General features: G+C 41.7%; 1 protein-coding gene across 2 annotated transcripts; it reads left to right on the forward strand.

Moving 5' to 3' along the window:
* The first annotated feature begins 591 nt into the window (after positions 1–591).
* On the forward strand, positions 592–6,254 carry HMGB1 (high mobility group box 1). 2 transcript variants are annotated; one of them, XM_074330074.2, is made up of 5 exons: positions 592–883; positions 3,389–3,552; positions 3,757–3,902; positions 4,431–4,605; positions 5,625–6,254. In XM_074330074.2, the coding sequence occupies exons 2-5, from the start codon at positions 3,403–3,405 to the stop codon at positions 5,799–5,801; spliced, it is 648 nt and encodes a 215-aa protein (XP_074186175.1). In that variant the 5' UTR covers positions 592–883; positions 3,389–3,402; the 3' UTR covers positions 5,802–6,254. The 2 variants fall into 2 exon arrangements, with proteins under 2 accessions (XP_074186175.1, XP_019592052.1); XM_019736493.3 differs by lacking the exon at positions 592–883 and adding an exon at positions 1,250–1,405.
* The last annotated feature ends 14,905 nt before the right edge of the window (positions 6,255–21,159 follow it).

Genomic DNA, 21,159 nt, shown 5'->3' on the forward strand with positions numbered 1-21,159 from the left:
AGTCTGTTATAACTGAACAGGGGTGTGGTCTGCTTAGGTTAAGAAGGACTAGATAACAGTTCCATAAAGGACTGATGTTTGTGTGTAGTCTTCAGAACTGACACATTTTCTTTACAGACATAAGTATGTCTGTTACTACCAGGCAGCTTGGTGAGTTAGAGAAAGCACAGCCTGCGGATTTGGGCATACACACTCCGTGCCTGCATCTAATCCTCCAGGTAACCATATACCTACAGCTCCCGTAATCCTAGAGCAGGTACATGGATGCACTAAGTGGTGTGATGGGAGGGGAAGATAGCACCACAAGGATTCGTTTGATTATAACAGTAATCCACACCAAGTCAAATAAAATAGCCAAACAGTTAAAAATGTGGTCTCTAATGAATTTGCTAATTCTAGCAGGCCCTCACAAACATTTCCTGCCGGAGTACCCCATATCAAAAAGAAATAGCCGTGCTTTAATTACATGGAATAATTATTTGATTTCCAGGAAGTTAAGACAGTGCTTTGTATTTAAATAAAAAGTTCTAGACATGCTGTGAAACTCGATCAAACCAACAAAAAGGGTGAAACTGAATGCCTGTGCAGTGAGTCAAGATTTCAGCTGCTCAGCAAGCCTGACGTTACGGCTTATGAGCCCAGAAAAAGGGTCATTTTAAAACCGGCCGACTGGATCATGTCACTTTCTTATAGGAAAAGTCCTGCCTTTGCAGAGACCTAGTGTAATGCAAGCATATGCTGTTGAGGGGCCCGAATCTTGGCTGCCTCCGCCCCTCTGCACTAGCAGGAACCCCAGTTTTCAGGGGACGCGACCTCAGCCTGTCGCCGTCATTTTTGAAGGTCTGTAAAAATTCTGGGGCCTCTTATCTCAACGGCTTTGGAGGTGAGTTTGGGGTAGGAAGGGGGGGGGAGGCCTGTGGGTGTCTGTTTTGTCCGAGGAGCTGGAGACCCTTGTGGAAAAGTCAGGCCCGTACCGCTCCGGCGGCCGCTCCGGCGTGGGGCCGGCTTGGGTTAGACACATGCACACACACCATAGAGCTCGCTTTCCCGTAGCAGCTGCTGCCTCTGCCTCTGCCTCTCCCGCCTCAGCCTCTTTGCCCGGCATCCACAGACATTCAGATTTGCGCGCTGTTTCAATCCTTGATGACGTGTCCCCGGAGACAGCCAATAGCCGACGGGCTCTGGTCAGGACAATGGGAGGGAGCGGACCAATGAACAGGCTCCGTGAGTTGGCGGTAGCCAATAGCAGGCGCGCTGGCTGGAGAGTAATGTTACAGAGCGGAGAGTGAGGAGGCTGCGTCTGGCTCCCGCTCTCACAGCCATTGCAGTACATTGAGCTCCATAGAGACAGCGCCGGGGCAAGTGCGAGTCGGACGGGTACTGGGCGACTCTGTGCTCGCTGAGGGTGAGTCCCGGGCAGCGCCGCGGCGGGGAGGGCGCCTCCGGCAGCGCCCGGCCCGCGCGGCGGCTGGATCCCGCGGCCGGGAGCGGCGGGTCGGGATCCACACAAAGGCGGATGAGGGGGAACGGGGGGGAACTGCGCACGGAGCGAGCCTCCCGGGCGCCGAGCCCTGCCCCGCACCGGACCCCGGACCCTGCCGCTGAGGTGCCGGAGACCCGCGCCCCGCCGCCTCCCACCGGCGGCGTCCAAGCTGACTGGCGCAAAAAAAAAATTTTTATTAAAAAAAATTTTAGCGTGTTTTCGGCCCCCGGGCCGAGCGTTCGGGCGGCCGGCATGCGCGGGGGGCAGCGGGAGGGCGGGCGGCGGCGCCTCCACCGGCTGCATCGGCCGCCGCAGAGAGCCGGGCGCCGGCGGGAGCGCGGGCGGGCGGGCGGCGCTGCGTGCGGCGGGGCCGGGCCGGGGCGGCGCGGTGGGCCCGGCGGCCTGCGCCCGGGCGGCGGCGCGGCGGCGGCGGGGGGAGCGGCGCCCTGCGCCCGCTGGAACATGGCTGACTCGCCCCGGCGCTGCCGGCTGGAGAGAAAACAAGGCGGCGGGCGGGCGGGCGGGGGAGCTGGGCGCGCAGTTCCGAGGCAACTTTTTTTTTCCTCCCTTCGCTCCCAGCCCCGCGTTCCCCGTGCGGGGGCGGCGGGCGCGCGGACCGCGGAGGGAGACGGGCGCGGCGGCCGGGGGCTGCGGGAGGAGGGGAGCGGGGGAGGGGGAGGGTCCGGCCGCGCGCCCCCCGCCCCTCCCCCCGGCCGTAATGGCCGAGCGTGCGCCAGAGCGCGCCGCGCACCCCGCCCGCGCTCGCACACTCACACTCCCTCACACTCACACACACACATATACACACACACACACATACACACACAAAGGGAAGGAGCCATGTTCGCGCTCGCCCTCGCGGCGGCGCAGGCGGGGAAGACGCGCAGCGGCCATTCCGTGCGCGCCCGGCCGGCGGCCGCGGGCGGAGCCAGCCCCCATTTCGAGCGGGGCTTCTCCCTCCGCGAGCCCGACAAAATGGGGGCGGCGAGCCGGGCTGGCGGGCGCACGTGGCGGCCCTGGGCCCGCGCCGCCTCGGCCACCCGCCCCGCGGCGCCCGCCGCCCCCGAACTTCTGGGGGCGGGGGTCCAAGTGGCGGGAAGGTGCGCGGAGCCCCGACGCTTGGATCCCGCCCAGTGCGGCTCCCCAACTTTCACGGATTAAAAAAATACTCCGGTGTTGGGGTGGGGGGCCAACCCGAGTAACGAGCAGGAGTGGCTTTTGTCCCTCATCCTTGTTTACTCGGAGAAACTTCAGACCGGACGTGTTTAGTCAGAACTGAAATACATCTCGGGGCCAAACCGATAGGAAACGCAGCTGCCTCGCGGTGGCAGCCGCACAAATAGCACTGCCACCCCCCAGCCTGGGTCCGAACGCTGCCGCTTCCTATCCCTCCTTCCTCCCAGCAAAGTTTTATGTCAAGCGAATATTAAAGTAACCAGGGAAACTTTGGTGGTTTAGGCCCATTATTTGGAAGGGTTTACTTCTCACTTAGGCTCTTACCTATTCTTTACGTCGTGCAAATCCACAAGTCGGCAGCAGTTTTCTGACCTTTGGTTTTGTTGATTTTAAAAGGGTTTTGTACATTTGAAAAATAAATGACCGGTTAGGTACTAGGTGTTCCAAACAGGCACATGAATAACGAATACTGTACGAGTGTACCATTGTAGTACACGTTTTTGAGACCACGAAAGGACTGTGTGTGTGTGTTGTTATTGCTTGGCCTAGCCTTTTCTAGGAATTGGCTATTACTACCATTTTGGGGTTTAGTATTGGGAGGGGGTGGCGATGACAATTTCTGTGTTAGATAACTAGTACCTTAGTTTTCATACACTCTCCAAGAAGTTCAGGTGCTCTTAAATGTCATAGTTTCATTGCTAACATCAAAATTTTTTTCTCTGTTTTTAGAAAAATAATTAAACATGGGCAAAGGAGATCCTAAGAAGCCGAGAGGCAAAATGTCATCATATGCATTCTTTGTGCAAACCTGCCGGGAGGAGCACAAGAAGAAGCACCCAGATGCTTCAGTCAACTTCTCAGAGTTTTCTAAGAAGTGCTCAGAGAGGTGGAAGGTAAGACGCTTAAAACATAATGAGATAATAAAAGTCAAGTCCAAGTTAGGGTTTTTAAAAGCCTAGGTGCCATTTGCATAATGTGAGTGGTGATGTTAGAACAGGCTACTAAATAGCTAAGGACGCTGGTTTTATTCATTTTAATACTTTTGAGTACAATTTATTATAATTTTGTTACCTACTTAAAAAATAATTCTTTTGTAGACCATGTCTGCTAAAGAAAAAGGAAAATTTGAAGACATGGCAAAGGCTGACAAGGCCCGTTATGAAAGAGAAATGAAAACTTATATCCCTCCTAAAGGGGAAACAAAAAAGAAGTTCAAGGATCCCAATGCACCCAAGAGGCCTCCGTAAGTATCTTGCCATTTTTCTGTTTAAGAAGTGTTTTTGCAGTAGAATTAGGCAGCAATTCAGTAAGTCACCTTGTGGGTTAGGAGTGTATAATCAAAGTTTCTTAGCTAATAGTGGCTCACATTGGTAGATTTAAGTATTGTAAGTAAACTTCCTGTTGGATGTAAGTTTTAGCCAGAGAGCATTTGAAGCTAGCGCATTTGAATTTGACACTTGCCTCTTTTGTCCAATATATCTCCTAAATGTAACTTTCCTATTTCTCAAGAAATATCTATCTGAAATACTTAAGAGTCATTTCCAGAATGTCTTTATGGCGCTCTAACATTAATCAGTAGTGTACGTTGAACTACTGGTGGTAGTGTCGTAAGTTAAATAATTGTAAATTAAGCTTTGGTTATGAAGGATAGTTAGCATGACATTTGCTCCCTGTCTTATGCATGGTAGAAATTGGAAACCGCTTTTATGTAGCAATACTATGCACATTTGATAGTAAACATAAATTTCTAAAATGGAATTTCTCTTTGTAGTTCGGCCTTTTTCTTGTTTTGTTCTGAGTATCGCCCAAAAATCAAAGGAGAGCATCCCGGCCTATCCATTGGTGATGTTGCAAAGAAGCTGGGAGAGATGTGGAATAACACTGCTGCAGATGACAAGCAGCCTTATGAGAAGAAGGCTGCTAAGCTGAAGGAAAAATACGAAAAGGTGAGGAGTATGGATTTGCTTGGTATAATGATGAATAGGCATGCCACCTGTTAGGTAATTGTACTTGGTACCTCGTTTTAATTTTCTATTTTGCGGATTTCTTAGAGTCTGAAGTATAATGCAGTTTTTAGTATAATAGCTACATTCGTCCTTTTGCATCTTTCAAAGAATACAGAAAGTCAAATACATTGGTAATTTTTTTTTGTTTTTACTGTATAATTTGACTTGGGCAAAGGCCATACATTTAAGTTGAGTGTGTTACTCCTCAATATCTCCAAGTCTATGAATGATTAGTTATTTTAAATAGTTAGGCACACAATAAAAATAGGCTGGACAAAGTAATATAGATTGTTTTTCATAAACATACCCTGAAACATTTATATTGTCTTCCTTAGGTAACCAAAAAAACACTCTCAGATTTTAAGTTAGAAAGTTGATGTCTGTGTAATAAATTGATATGAAGAAAATGCTTTAATCCTATACTTAGAATTGAAATATTAAAGTTAAATTTTAGCTTAGTCATTTTGGGAAAATGTGTCCATTTCTACATGTTTCTTAACCTAATTGCATGCTTACTGGCAAATTACCTTTTTTTTTTTAAAGACAATTTCTTACTATGGATTAGTGTCTGACAATATAAACCTGTAGAATGCTTTTTTGCATTCAGAAGGTGGCAGTGTCTACCCTTTAATCAAAGTCTCTACATGTAGTTTCAATAAACTAAAGTTAGGATGTGGTACATAATTTCACTGCAGTGAGGGATAACGTCACAAATATTAGACCATGCCATCCCATGAGCTATAGATTATTAATTATAATCATCTCACTATTTTTATAATGCGTTTCTCAAAGTCCTGGTTATTTGTGTAGCTGGAGGGAGTCTGTAGATAGGTGGTATTTTAGCATAGCTGGCATCTTGATTTTTCATGAAGTTTTGCTTTGTTAACTTTTATTTCTCCCCTTACTTAAATTCACTGTTTTGTCTTTCCTACCAATTGCTCCTGTCTTTATTTTGGAAGGATATTGCTGCATACCGAGCTAAAGGAAAGCCTGATGCAGCAAAAAAGGGAGTTGTCAAGGCTGAAAAGAGCAAGAAAAAGAAGGAAGAGGAGGAGGACGAGGAAGATGAAGAGGATGAGGAGGAGGAAGAAGATGAAGAAGATGAAGATGAAGAAGAAGATGATGATGATGAATAAGTTGGTTCTAGCGCAGTTTTTTTTTCTTGTCTATAAAGCATTTAACCCCCCTGTACACAACTCACTCCTTTTAAAGAAAAAAATTGAAATGTAAGGCTGTGTAAGATTTGTTTTTAAACTGTACAGTGTCTTTTTTTGTATAGTTAACACACTACCGAATGTGTCTTTAGATAGCCCTGTCCTGGTGGTATTTTCAATAGCCACTAACCTTGCCTGGTACAGTATGGGGGTTGTAAATTGGCATGGAAATTTAAAGCCGGTCCTTGTTGGTGCACAGCACAAATTAGTTATATATGGGGATGGTAGTTTTTTCATCTTCAGTTGTCTCTGATGCAGCTTATACAAAATAATTGTTGTTCTGTTAACTGAATACCACTCTGTAATTGCAAAAAAAATTGCAGCTGTTTTGTTGACATTCTGAATGCTTCTAAGTAAATACAATTTTTTTTATTAGTATTGTTGTCCTTTTCATAGGTCTGAAATTTTTCTTCTTGAGGGGAAGCTAGTCTTTTGCTTTTGCCCATTTTGGATCACGTGATTTATTACAGTGTTTATCTTTTCGTATAGTTAGCTGATAAAAAGCTTTTGTCTACACACCCTGCATACTCATGATGAGAGTAGGAAGAGTTGAATTGAGACAGTTTTCATCCATAACTGAACTCTAAAGTTTTGATCAGTTGATACCAAATTTCACATAGCCCAGTTACATTTACAAGTAAAGAGGAACCAGTCTACTCACAGCATGGGATTATTAGAATCAAACATTTTGGAAGTCTGTCCTTGAAGGACAAATAAAGTATGTTCTAATCTTTACATGAGGACTCTACATTTTTTAACTCCCATTACCATGTAATGGCAGTTATATTTGCAGTTCCCACGTTAAAGAAGACCTGAGAATGTATCCCCAAAAGCGTGAGCTTAAAATACAAGACTGCCGTATTAAATTTTTTGTTGACGTTAGTCCTGGCAAAGGCTCTGATTAAAAAAAAAAAAATGCTGGCTGTAAATGTCTTCTGTTTATCTACATATGGATGGCTTTGGAAACGTGAGACTCCATTAAAGATATTTTTAATTAATTGGGCCAACTTTTAAAATGGTATGCAACATTTAAAATCCAGTATATTTTCCTACATTGTTTGCCCCTTTATAAATCAAAGCGATGAGGGAAGAAGACACTTAAACTTTGTATCTCAGTATGAATTGTCCAATTTATCTGAACTTGAGTTTACTTTACAAAACTCGACTCATTCATTAGGGTCATATGTTTATCTGCTTAGCCGTTTAGGGAACAATTTGGCAATTTGTGGTTTTTGAGATGATCGTTCTCTTAAAGTGCCAGTGTTTTAAAATAGCGTTCTTGTAATTTTACACGCTTTTGTGATGGAGTGCTGTTTTGTTATATAATTTTGGCTTGGATTCTTTCCATTTGCATTTGTTTATGTAATTTCAGGAGGAATACTGAACATCTGAGTCCTGGATGATACTAATAAACTAATAATTGCAGAGGTTTTAAATATTAGTTAAATGGCTTTCACTTAAGATTTTCAGATTCTGTTATATACTATTTTAATTTAGCAACACCATTTAAATAAGTGTTAAGGATAACGAAGTTTTTCCCTTTAAAAATACTCAATGCTTATAAATAGGTTAATGGGCTGATAAAAACAGATTTCTGTCAAACATTCCTAGTGTTCTCCGAGGACACTAAATAAGGAAAAACTCAGAATGATGGGTTAAACAAGGTGTTTTAAAGCAAGGCACATGTTAAGTAAAAATCAGGAATAGTGTTGATCCATGTAAAAACTTAGTTTTCTAAGCCAAATGAGAGGCCCTCAACAGACTGAAGTTGTGTCCAAATTTATCAAATTTTCAGTCAAGAACAAGTAAGTGATTTACACACAAGTTTCTGCTAAAAGCTGTGCAACTAGCACTGTCAGTTACTAGCAAGTCTGATTTGTTTAAAAGTGAGTTCTGCCTCAAACTTTGTAGTTAGTGGGTGTGTCATAACTTTTTTAAGATGCTGAGAGTGGAAACAAGGCTTCTTTGGGCTAATTGCTGGCTTAACAGGAAAAAAGGCAAAAACACTTCTGTTCAGTTTTTCAATAGTGACCACTGGAACTTGGATGTCCAAAACAAGTAAATGAAGGTGGGAGGCAATTTAGATAATTGAGTGTAAAACTGCAAGTGATTTTTTTTTTGTAAGTTAATGTATAGTAGGTAGTAAATGTTTAGAAATAGTTACAGCACTTGGGGTATAGAGATATTCTTACCAAGAAAAGATTAAACTGTACATTTTAGTGTTAACATTTTTTGCATTTTTAAAGTCAAAAAACATTAAAACAACTAAAATCCAATTTCCTAACTCCTATATAAAGATTGGGAACTTGCTGGTTAGTTGTAATTGTCCTCATGAGCTTCCATCAAGGTGTTGATATTTGCCATATTTCTTGATGTTTTTAGAGTGGAAAAGAAATTTTGTGTGTCCTATGCACCATGGGTAGGAATTAAATGATAGAGATGAAAAGTGCCCGTGTGACAGTTGACAAATATTTCCCTCACTGCCTAGGCAATTGTAAATACTGCTCAGACAGAGTAGTATCTAGCTATATTGAAAACTACACTGGAGAGACAAAACAGCAATTTTTTGAATGAAAGTGATGGCCAACTCCTTTGGCATATAATTTATGACAAAAGTTCAAATCTAGGTTGGCTTGGTACAACACGTCTTCTGAAAGGGCCTGAAATAGCTCTTTTTTAGTACCAGCCATATGATAGTATCACTGCAGATTTGCACAAATTAGATATATCATAAATCTTGGAATTGCTTCAGTGTGAACCGTTGGCTAATAAGGCTGTTTTACTAATAATGGATTGGGTAAGTTACTTAAAATGTTTTTTGTATTTTGTGTTTTGTCGCTTTCCGATGACTCTTGAAATCTTTTCAAAATTACATAAAAGCCAGAAAACAATTTGGATACCTATGCAACAAAAGACGCAAGCTGGTTCGTTTTCTTTTGTCCCCTTCTAAGCAAAGATGGGAACAGTAGTGCTAAATAGCACTTGCCATAACTTGGGAAATTCCCTGGGACTGAGCCAAGGTGTTCTCTGGAGTAATAAGGCAAAGTGTTGCTCTGTTCTAGGGCTGCTGCGGTTTAACAATACACCATGGCACAGATACATGCCACAACACAGAATGACGAACATAATTTAACATGCCACACTCCAGAATATATAACACCCATTTTCCAGTGGGTTTCCATCTGAAATATATCTACCAGGAGGCGGTGTAATCACTTTTAGGCATGTCCATTGGTTGGAACCTTCCATATAGATGAATTTACTGGTCACCCTCTGTAAAAGGAAGTAATATAGATCCGGAATAATGTGAGGAATTATGGGTAGACCTGTAAGTGATGGCATGAGGAATGGCAGGCGAGGGTGGGGTATGCGGCAACTGAAAGCCAGTAATGGTCAGAAAATCAGTGAAGGGACCACAGGTCCTTGTAAATTTTTATAATGTACTTATTTTTTTCTCTTTAGTCACAATTCAGACATTTAAGTTACATTCCACGGTATGCCCCATAATACATTCCTTTACTGATGGTCATTCATGTTTCCTATTTTTTGCTATTTCTAACAATACTGCATGAACTCGAGGTTTCTCCTTGGAACGTGTAGGTCTTCAGTTACTTTAAAGTAGAATTGCTGAGTCAAAGGGTTCATGGATTTACAACTTTGGCAAATATTGACGAACTGCCCCCACCAAAGCTATACTTAACTGTGAAAAATTTTAACAATGATTTTTATGATAAATCATGATTTTTACTGGTTATTTGGCTCTATGAAATAACTCCATTTTTAAAAGATGAGAAAGTACTGAAATATTGTCATTTATTCAGAGCAACTCAAACACAAGAAGGCAGAATTAACTGAAAGACCCTTGGGTTGGCTATTGACTATTTAAACTACTGAACAAATTATTTTCTCTAAAAACTTATTGAAATAACTATTTAAGTAATCCACTGTGAAAATGAGGAATTTCCTTCCCATTTTGGCTTCCTCCACCCTAAATGGAAGCACATGGTAGTTTTATCAGGGGAGGGCTTTTTCTAGCAGAGATTGTGTGTCAATCTTTACAGAAGCTGCAGCCAACAGTTTTGGAAAAGCGAGTTTGGCTACAAATTGTAGTCGAGGACTGTGTGGGCTGGATTCTGGGCTTTAGAAGATGATAGGTTACTTGGAAAAGTGGAACGGATACTGAGGACCTGCCTTAAATGGAATAAAGTGGACGGACCACTGCCTTTCCTCTTGCTGGAGGCGGTAGTTTAGGGCACAGGACTCACCCCAATGCATTTACAAGCACAATCGCATTCATAAGCTTTGAAATGGAATTAAACTCAGTTCCTTAGTTACAGAGGCTCTCCCGTTACAGCCTATCCCTATTTTCGTTCATTGGGCTTTCATTAGAGATCATCCTATAAAGTGCTGTGAACATACCCAAGTGAGAGAATAAAAAGTCCTGAAACATAGTGAGTATCTCGGGTGTGAGAAAGCACTCCAGAAGAACAACAGGAAGCTGAGTTACCACATCCTCAGGTGCCAGCGCGATGCCCAGGAAGATGTGAAGGGCCAGGTTGGAGACGACTCAGCAAGGACAGGGCAGCAGCCACCCACTGCCCACCCTGAATTTCAGGGAAGCTGAGGTCTTGCTGTGCATCTGGAGTAGGCCTGGCATAGCGTCTGGGTGAGGCACACTTGGGCTTCAGAGCAGGGAGGCTGAGAGTCGCCCTGCTTTAGGGCCACCAACACAATGAGGTATATATACCATCAAAGCGTCCCAGGGCTCTGGCGGTCCAGCCGGTGCATTTTTAGAGTAGAGGGCAGAGGCCCACAGAGACTCGGGTCTGCACAAGGACCAAAGGCAGTGTCCAAACAATTGAGCCAGGCTCTCAGTAGGTGCAAAAGAAGTGTTTTCCCTCTTCTTTTTAAGGAAGGTAGCAAGGGACTGGAAGGCTTTCTGCCTGCCCCTCACTTTCATGCCTGGGTTCTCCTGACATGACTACAGCTGTTGAAACGCGAGCAGGGCAGCACACTCTGCCATCACTGCAATTCCTCTCTGGCCTTCCTCCTCCTATTTACTTGGGCTTGAAACACTTCTGGACAAAACAAAACAAAAACTGCCAATTACATGGTAAGTTACAAGCAACCTAACTCTAAAGAGCTGGAAAACACCAGAATGTGTGCTGCTTACGCGTCCTTAGAATTGCAGTGTGAATTTCCAGAAGTAGAAGGAAGGCTTGCAATGCATTAGATTCTGCAATAACTTTGGAAAAGCTGTTTGCCCTTACTATGAATGAAATTTGCATGTATTGAAAGCAAGCAAGCAAGAAACGAAAATTCTATAATTCTAGTCAGGATTTTTAAGAAATATTGTGTGCCCTTCTAGTTTTATATCTATATATCTATATATCTATATATCTTTATATCTATATCTATATCTATATCTATATCTATATCTATATCTATATCTATATCTATATCTATATCTATATCTATATATAAATGCACAGGATGCCAAAAAAATAATGTACACACATTTTAAGAAAGGAAAAAAACTGTATTAAAATTGTAATAGTCAATATATACCGATAACAAAAGATGAATATAAGTCACATATATACATTTTTTGCATCCTCAGCATATAAAGTATATATTTAATATCATATATAAAATTGCTAAAGCTGAGGTGAGATTCACATACAAAATTAACCATTTTAAAGGGTACAATTCCATGGCACTTAGTACATTCACAGTGTTGAGGAACCACCACCTCTCTAGCTTCATTTTCATCAGCCCAAAGGGCGATTCCAAACCAACAAATCCCCCCTCTCCCTTAGCCCTTGGCCACAGCCAATCTGCCTCATCTCCATGGATTTACCTCTTCTAGAGATTTCATATAAATGCAATCACCCGATGTGACCTTTCCTGGTTGGCTTTCTTCACTTAGCATAATATTTTCAAGGTTCATCTGCACTGTAGTAGGTGTCAGCACTTCATTCCATGTTAGGGCTGAACCATTGTGTATATACATTTCATTTACCCACTCATCCTGATGGCCACTTGGCCTGTTGCCCCCTCTTAGTTCCTGTGACTAGTGCTGCTGTGAACACGCATGTACACGTATTTGAATCCCCATTTTCAATTCTTTGGGGTACATATGTAGGAGTAGAATTGCTAGGTCATGTGGTAATTCTGTGCTTAACTTTTTGAGTGACCACCAAACTCACAGCAGCCATACCGTTTTACATTCCCACAGCAATGATAAGCGTTTTAATTTCTCCACAACCTCGCCAACACTTCTTACTTTTCTTTCTTTAAATGAAAAATAATAGCCAACCTAGTAGGTCTCACTGTGGCTTTGATTTGCATTTCCCTAAGGACTAGTGAGTGGAGCATCATTTCATGTGTTTGTGGGCCGTTTGTGTATCTTCTTTGGAGAAATATTTATTAATAGTTCAAGTTCTTTTCCCATTTTTAAACTGGGTTGTTGGATATATATTTTTGTTTTACAAAACGGCAATATAGTTACAAACATTCTATTTGTAAATTACTTTTTCTGCTTAACAATCTTAAAAATTTGTCATCATATTCATATTCTGCTCTGCATCCTTTTTAATGGCTGCATGGTATTCCATTGACTGTAAAATGCCATTCCCAATCCTCAGACATTTGCAGAGGTTCTGATTTGTTATTATGAATAAGGATACGATAACTGTCCTTTCCTTCTGCCCATACTCTTGTGCCCATGATTACTTTGTTAGGTTATAAACATATTCCTCAAAGTGAAATCGTTGAATTTGGTGAGTTCTACTAAAGCTGCCTTCAGAAAGCTTTCACCCAAATGTCATAACTTTTTAGGAGGCTATTCAGACAATTTTACATATAAGGGATACAAAGTAGGGTCACGGTTTTTAAGATTTGATAAAGATTCAAGCCTACAAGAGTGGGGGAAATCGTGAAAGGGGTAAACCTTCAAAAGCAAGATAAGAAAACCCTGAAAAACCTGGAGCCATTGGGTTGAAATGTCATTCCCTTTTATACTTCTGTTATTTTACTACTTTTCAGGTTGAAGATTAACAGAAAGAGCTTCTATAGTCAAGTAATTGCAGGACTACAAAAGACTAGTCCTGCAATATGTAGATGAACAGGAATGGGTAAAAAACTTTGAAAAGTTTGCAAAAGCATTAGAGCTGTCTTGCTTCTCATTTTACTGTATCACTGTTCTTAATAAGAGTTACATAATTTCCCAAACTTATCAATTAGTTGTTTGTATCAGAATTTTTTTCTTAAAATAAGGTTAACTGTATTTTCATATATGATGTAAGACCAAGAAATATAGCAAAAGTTCTGCAGAGTAAATGTCTTGTTTAATGGTGGCCAACAGGTCGACATGAAATTGGATTAGTTATAGAAACTTATCTTCTAGTCAACACCATAGGAATGTATTTCATCCATTGACGAGTTTTGGATTTTACACTATTTAGATCAAAACTGAAAAGCTGTGTAAATTTTATGTTTTTTTTAAAGAACCAAAATTTTAGAGATCAGTATTGCATAACTTTATGTCATGAATTTATATACATCGAGTTTCTCAGATAATAATGGACCATTAAAAATAATGTTGATTATACTTTTTAAAATTAGAGATATGTTATTGTATAATAAGATTCTATTATATCTCTATTATATATAATAGATACCTGTTATATTTACATCATAAATATAATACTTAAAATTTTGGAAAACTACGTGTTATGGTCTTGAGAGCTTTTAAAGAATTGTGGTTAAGAATCAACTGACCTGGAAAAAATCCAACAGAGATGCACTTATTTATTTATTTATTTATTTATTTATTTATTTATTTATTTTTGGCTATCCCTTCATTTTTAGGCCCAATCTAATTTTTTTTCTCACCTTTATGATGAAGCAGTCTTAGTAGGCTATTATTAATAATAATGTTTAAAACTTCACTTTAAAAATATCATAAAAACATTTCCAGGTTGTTATATTATAAATATGTCTTTTTTTAATGGGAAAAGTATTAAGAAGCCACTGATGCAAACAGAAATTAAGCTCAGAATATATCTTTAGCAGCTTTCATGCCTCCATTATCAAATAAGATGATAAAAAGGATGAATAAATGCTTACGTCAGACTTTAATATGTGACTTTCCTTCTTTTTATTTAAATCTGTAGACCAAGAGTAAAGTGTGTGACGAATGTGTAGACTTGTCCAGTAGCCTATGATATTATATAGGAGTTTGGTGACGTTTCAGTCTCGTTTGGGGAAGTTTGTGGACATCGCTGGGGTCGGGGTGGTGGCGAGAATGGTCAGCAGTGTAACTGGCCCTCAGCTTCAGCAGGAGGTCCCACATAGCAGGGTATGAAGGGCCACGTCTGGGGAAGATTTTTAACTGTTATTTCCTTGATTGGCAGGACCTGAGCACCCAATCAAAGTACCTCCTTAGAAATGGATCAGCCCCTTTGGAGCCACATTCTAGGGAAAGGAAATCTGGAACCATTTTTTTCTAGAGATAGGTAAACTGCTACTACCGCGTTTCCCCAAAAATAAGACCGGCTCTTATATTAAGGTTTGCTCCAAAAGATGCATTAGGACTTATGTTCAGGGGATGTCATCCTGAAAAATCATGCTAGGGCTTATTTTCCGGTTGTGTCTTATTTTCAGGGAGACATGGTAGATATGGTGCGATTTCATTGCAATGGACTTGCAAGGAGTAACTTCTGCTAATTTTCAGAAATACTAACAAATTCCTAAAACTGTTATTCTTCCTCCCAAGTACTCAGGAACGTGGGTCTCCATAAAGTCTTTAATTCCAGGGAGGAAGGCAGGTAAGTAATCGAAAGTGTCAGATCATAGTCATCTTATAATTGACTCTACATTCTTTCCCAGGACACGTTTTAACTAAAAACAAAACAACTTGCATCTGGCAGGATTTTAGAGCATTAAGAGGAGAAAGTCTGAGGAAGATTTTTAAGAAATAAACTAGCAAACTATATTCATGATAAAGCTGATCAAAATTACAGTTGAAATCTAAGTTTACGGCCAGTACGAAGAAATCTTTCAATTTTTTATGAAAGGATTTTTAAAGAAATTGTATTCATCAAAATGTCATTGCTACAAGTGTATGATATTGTATCATTCAGTGTATGATCTTATTGTTTGTAAGTGTCCCCTCACTACCTTAAACTGGTTAGCATGACTTCTAATGTGTAAAAATGATCAAAACAGGGCAAACATACTAATGTCTTTTCTTTGAGAGTCCAAGGTATGAAAGAACCCTCAAGTAACAAGTACGTCGCCTGATCTATAAATTCTGTGATGAGGCTAAGCTCAGCCTCTCCTTTCCAGGTAGGTTCTGCTGATCAGGCCAGATCCTCCCTCTCCTGATCCAAATCTCCAGTGAAACAGGGCACCTGTGACCTCTGAGGGAGCTGGTCAGAATCTGTCACCTCTGGGGTCTGTGCGCATCCCCTGTCCCTCTCATGGGGCTGTGGCAGGCCCCACCCCCCTCTATTCATGTCTAGTCTCCAAAAATTTATAGGCGTGCTGTTGGAGTCCCCGTTCCCCATCTCCAGTCACTTTACCTTCCAGCCAAGTCCTCTTGCATAAGATTTCTATTTTCTACTTTCTATGAAGGAAGAGGGAGGGAGTCAAAATGCAGTTCAAATTACATGATTGTTTGCAACTGCTTTCAAATGATGTGGTAAGATTTTTCTAGTAGGGCTGTCAGTTCCAGGAGGGCTGGGACCGCTCCTGTCTTTTGACGGCTGGATCACCTGTGTAGCTGCTTGTAAATAAGCTCTTCAGGAGTGAATTCATTTTCTACTCTGCGGCAAACTACAAATTCTAACATGTTGGTTCCAATACTGAATAGAATACAAGTCATTTCTAGAAATTTAAGTTGACATACCCTACCACCCAATTGCCTGGAGGGATTTGGGATACTGGTAGCAAAAAAATAAAAGGGGAGGGGGACATTTCATTATAATTATAGAGAAATAATTTATGAACGCTGAGATCTTGGGAAGAATGGACACTGATATGTCTAGCGAATATCATAATTTTCACAATATCTCCAGATGTGGATATCATTATCGGAAATAACTGTCACTTTTGACAAGCCTTTTCTTTTCAGCTGATTTTCTTCTTGAGTATAAAATACTTAGGCTTAGAGAACATTTGTTTTTAGAGTTAAAACTCCTTCAGTCCCATTAATACATAAAGATAATTTCATTAATGTCATTAAATCTTCCTTTATGGGCTGAATTCTTATTAAATACAACAGATTACATTGGATCTGTCACTAAATCCAATTTATTGAATTGAACTGAACTGAATCTTTCTCAAATTTATTTTAACCAAGTTTTAGGTGATTGTGCTTAAGATTATATTATTGTAACTTTCTGGATACCCTATAATTTAACCTTATTTAAATTACATGAAGCTACTATATTAAATAGTGATAAGTGGCATACATCACATAGAGAAACTGGGAAGACCACTGACATTTTTTCACCAGATCCTGCACTATGGGTTGGAAAGTATACAGGCCTACGGAGAATGAATTTCCTGATCCCCAAATAAATCCAGTTTTTTCCCACAGGTTGATGGCAATACCTCCTCCCAACGTGAAGCTGAAAAATCCAGCTCCCTGACTGCTTAGTAGGCAGCCTGCTCAGCTGGGATTCATCCATTCATTTACAAATGAGTCCGGCACTGTGCTTGGCACTGAGACCCACTGATACACACCACAGACCAAGCACCCCCCTCATGACATTTCTAGGAGCTGACAGTTTCATGGAGAAGACAAGCAGTGAACAAGTAAATAAACACATAAGAAAGATGGTTCCAGATGCTGCTAAGGACCACGAGGAAATAAAACAGGGTAATGTGATGGAGGGTCAATGATGGAGGTGGGCTACTGAGGCAGCCCGGAAGCTTATCTCTGAGGAGATAACAGGAAGTTATTGAACTTTATTAGTACTTGTGCTTGCTTACTCTACTTCAGTTGGCTGGGACGAGTGGTAGATGGCTAACGTTCAGTGGCCCAGTGGGGCAGCCTGAGCAGAAGTTCCTTAGAACCCTGCAGGCCTCTGTTCCAACTTCCCTAGGCCTTTCCCTGAACCAGGAAGGCCCAGAGTGTTCTCCGGGTTTTCCCTCTTATCCCCCTCTCGCTGCAAGTGTGTCTTACACCCTCCAAGGAGAGGCCTCTGTATCCAGCTCTCAGGATGTGCAGAGCTGCAAATAGCACAACAGCTGCAGATGGAGGTGGCTGCCCGGGAAGCGTGCCACCTGCTGTCACCGCGGGAGCCGGGCTGCCACGGGCCTCCCCTGGCCCTGTGAGCAGCCTAGTAGAACCCTTGGTGATTTCGGCCAACTCACTAGTGCAAATTCTGGCTTTGATTCTCTTATGTGTGCACATGTGATGACGGAGGGCAGGCAAAGAAGAGGAGAACGTGGGTCCTTAGTGTTTTCTACTTACCTTCAAGGCAGCCTCAGGGTTCACTTCACACCAGTAATGACCTCATTTGCACAAGGTGAGGGGGTGGGCGGACACATGACTGTCTGAGCCCAGCAGCTCACAGGGATCCAGGGTCGGATCCAGCCTGTCTGTTCTTGGTGCACGGCCTTTCCCTCAGGATTTGTTCAGTCCTTTCCCTTTATCTCCTTAAAATACTTTCCTCCTAAGCTTTCTGCTTGTTCCAAGACTCACATTTTCCTTGGCCACATTCCTACCCTCGAGAATGTAAGTATTATTTATAAAGCACCATGGGAAACTTGTCTTTAAAGAAGGAAGCCGAAAAGGAAATTAAAGCCCCCACTTCTGCCACACACACTGCAGAGCTGGAGGTGGCCACGCACGTCCCCAGCCAGTTCTCCCCCAAGGCGAGTGGGAGAGGGGACACTGGGGAAACGGCATCCGGGGGCTTCACCTTTCTCAGAGGTGAGTGTCCCTGTGCAGGGGTGTGTGGCTCTGCCGGCAGACAGGAGGCCCCCCTGCAGCACTGAGCTTTGGGGCAGATGCTGGACACTTCTGGACTTACTCTTCCACGAAGACATGGATTTGCTTCCTCTGGGGCCCAGCCCGAGGCTGGAGGGGAGTTCTGGTTCCTTTCAAGGCCAGTGTGGCCTGGCAGGGGGGCCGTAAGTCCGGTCTCGAATGGGCAATGGCCTGGTGGGGTTCAGGTGTGAGTGACACCTCCACAGGAGAAAAACCACTCTCCTGGAGTAAGTGGGCTGGATAAAAACACACCTGCTGAGAGGCGCCCAGATCCTGCTCTGACAGTCAGTCATTGGCCTTGGTCCTGGGGGAGAGTCTGCGGGCAGGTTTAGCACCCCTCTCAGCTTTTATGTGCGAAGGAGAGACAAGACACAATTCAGAAATGAGAGTATAGGAAACTGCTACAGATGACTGTGAATTTACCTTGTATTTTCACCTTTCTTTTTGTTTTGTTTTTCACTGTGCAACCAAAAATGTTAATATTTAGAATCTAAATGTTAAGAATTCAGCTGGTATTTAACACATGTTACTTCAGGGGCCTACCTTAAAAAAAATCCCAAACCCAACTTTTTAAACAAACCCGTACATGTTGACAGGTCAACACTGAAGATTTTACAAAATAAAGATTTGCAGTAAATCTTTATTTTACTTTATCTGTTATATTCTGATTCTTTCAACTACATTTTCAACATGCTTTAGCAAATACGTTGTTTCTTCCAGGTGGGGATTTTGCCTCAGGTTTCCTTTCTGATGACCACAACCTACCCTAAGAGAGAAATGGTATCAGAAATTCCTTTTGTGCTCTGTTTGGAGAGGCCTTGGCATCCAGAAACAAAGAAAAGTAACATAAACCTGTGCCCCAAAGAAGTAAGATAGTGATAAGCAAAGGCTAAAGCAGTTCTGAGCTTTAAGTCTCTGGTTTTCCTTTTTTTTTTTTTTTTTATTGGGGTGACAATTATTAGTAAAATTACATAGATTTCAGGTGTACAATTCTGTATTACATCATCTATAAATCCCATTGTGTGTTCACCACCCAGAGTCAGTTCTCCTTCCATCACCATATATTTGATCCCCCTTACCCTCATCTCCCACCCCCTAGCCCCCGAAGTCTCTGGTTTTCAAAACAATTCAAGCACAGGCTGGGCGGTCACATGCTTTGTGGCAGCTCGTCCTTGACCACTTGCTGGTTGGGTGTCCTCGGGCAAGCATTTACCCTCCTCAGCCTCAGTTTCCCCATCTGTAAAATGGGGCACAATAATCATACCGAGTCCACAAAGCTTCACTGGCATGTGTGAGAATTTAATCATTTAATCCACGTAAAATGCTGGCACAATGTTGTCACTTGGTTAGAACTCAATAAATAGCCATTACTTTTCAAGTGACAAGAACAAAATATATAATAAGACATAATTAGCTTATAATAATTACTATTATATTATTACAAAGCCTCCTTTTCTCTTCCAACTTGAGTTTCCACCCAAGTTGTGGAAGTAAGTATAGTGGCTTCATTCCTAATTATTTGAACTTGATGTCAGTGGTTCCCAAGCTTGTCTGAAACTGGTGTCACCTGGGTCTCACCCCAGAGATTGTGATTTAAACGATCGGGCTTTGGAGGTTTTGAAAGCTCCCCAGGTGATTCTAACTAACAGCCAAGCTTGGAAACCAGTGGTTTTTGGTGTTGATCGAATCCAAAAGGCACACAGATGTCTATAGTTTAAATCAAATTAAAGCAGTATGTATTCCAAGCTCAGCTGACTCATTCTGCTGCATTAGCCATTCAAATCAGCCAATCAGTTGGACGTATTTTTTCACTGAATTTGTGTTTTGACTGATTTGACCAATTAATTCAGTAAAAGGTTTAATTCATTATAATCATATGGCCACAGCTTCAAGTAAATTGAATTTGTTGGGAATCAACTATGACTCTGTGGTTATTTGGAAACTTTTAGATGATACATTACCACTGAAGTTCACGTTGTTTAATTCTATTCTATACATTTGCTAACCTGGATATTAAATAAAAATGCTGATATAGTTTTGGATTGATTTGACCAATTCATTTAGGTAAAAAATTTGACTCCTCAAGCCTCTATAGCTACCGCCTAAAGGAAATTGAGTTTGTGGGGCACCAATTAGGATTTTAAGTCTAATGTAGAATAGAAATGACTACAGGAGTCCACATCGCTTCATTCCATCCCGCACATTTGCCAGCCAACTGGATGTTCAAATGCTTATTGTCGCAGTGAGATGAATGTTGTCTCATCCCTTTGATCGTGTCCTGGGGACCTTTGGAGGCGTGTAGTAGCTACTGGATTTGTGCAACACTGTCTGTGTATTATTAACCTCTTTAAAAAATGAATGAATGTGTTGGTCCACTTAGTGCTTTAGCCATACTGATCTGTCAGATGAATGATGAGTCAGGTGGCACTCACAGCCTCTATCAACTTCCTGTCAACATTTTCCGTTAAAGGCATGAAATGCTGGGTTCAAAACCGTGCCTGAACCCCAGGAGTTCTGCAACTGGCCTTGAACCTGGGGCATCACGGGCCCCTTTCGCTAGCTGGGTGGAGCTAACCTTTTTGGGATGTATCCATAGTTGGATAAACAATCACTTGTCTCCAAGTGTCTATGTTTAAAACAAAACAGTTATAAAGTTGAAAATCGGGCAATTTTAGGTGAGCTACTCCCCCCACACTAGAACAAGTCATTTATTAGGATATTTATGTGTAACAGGTGAAGAAATGACATCATTAGGAAATGGCAGGCATAAGAAAGGTATTTTCAGTTTTCCCTTCTGATAGTTTAATTAAAAAAGGAACTTTAGGGAAAAGCTGGTTAGCTCAGTTGGTTAGAGTGCAGTGCTCTTAACAGCAAGGTTGCCAGTTCGATCCCCACATGGGCCACTGTGAGCTGCACCCTCCACAACTAGATTGAAACAACTACTTGACTTGCAGCTGATAGGTCCTGGCAAAACACACTTAAAATAAATAAAATTTAAAAAAAAAAAAAAAAAAAAAAAAAACACGAAAAACATGGAAATAACAAAATCAAACCTTTAAAAAAAAAAAAAAGGAGTTTTAGCTAAAAATTGGGTTAAAAAAATATCTCACAGTGGTCAAAATGGTAGGAAGTGAACCAGTATTTAGTACATGCCTATTAGGTGCTAGGCTTTTTCTGTGCATAATCTCCTTTCATCCTTACAACAACCCCTCAAGATAGAACCAGTCCCAATTCATAGATAGGGTAACTGAGTTTCAGAGAGATTAAGTGACCTGC

Source organism: Rhinolophus sinicus, chromosome 16, assembly GCF_057876585.1.
Source record: "Rhinolophus sinicus isolate RSI-liver-muscle chromosome 16, RSI-T2T, whole genome shotgun sequence".
Taxonomy (NCBI): domain Eukaryota; kingdom Metazoa; phylum Chordata; class Mammalia; order Chiroptera; family Rhinolophidae; genus Rhinolophus; species Rhinolophus sinicus.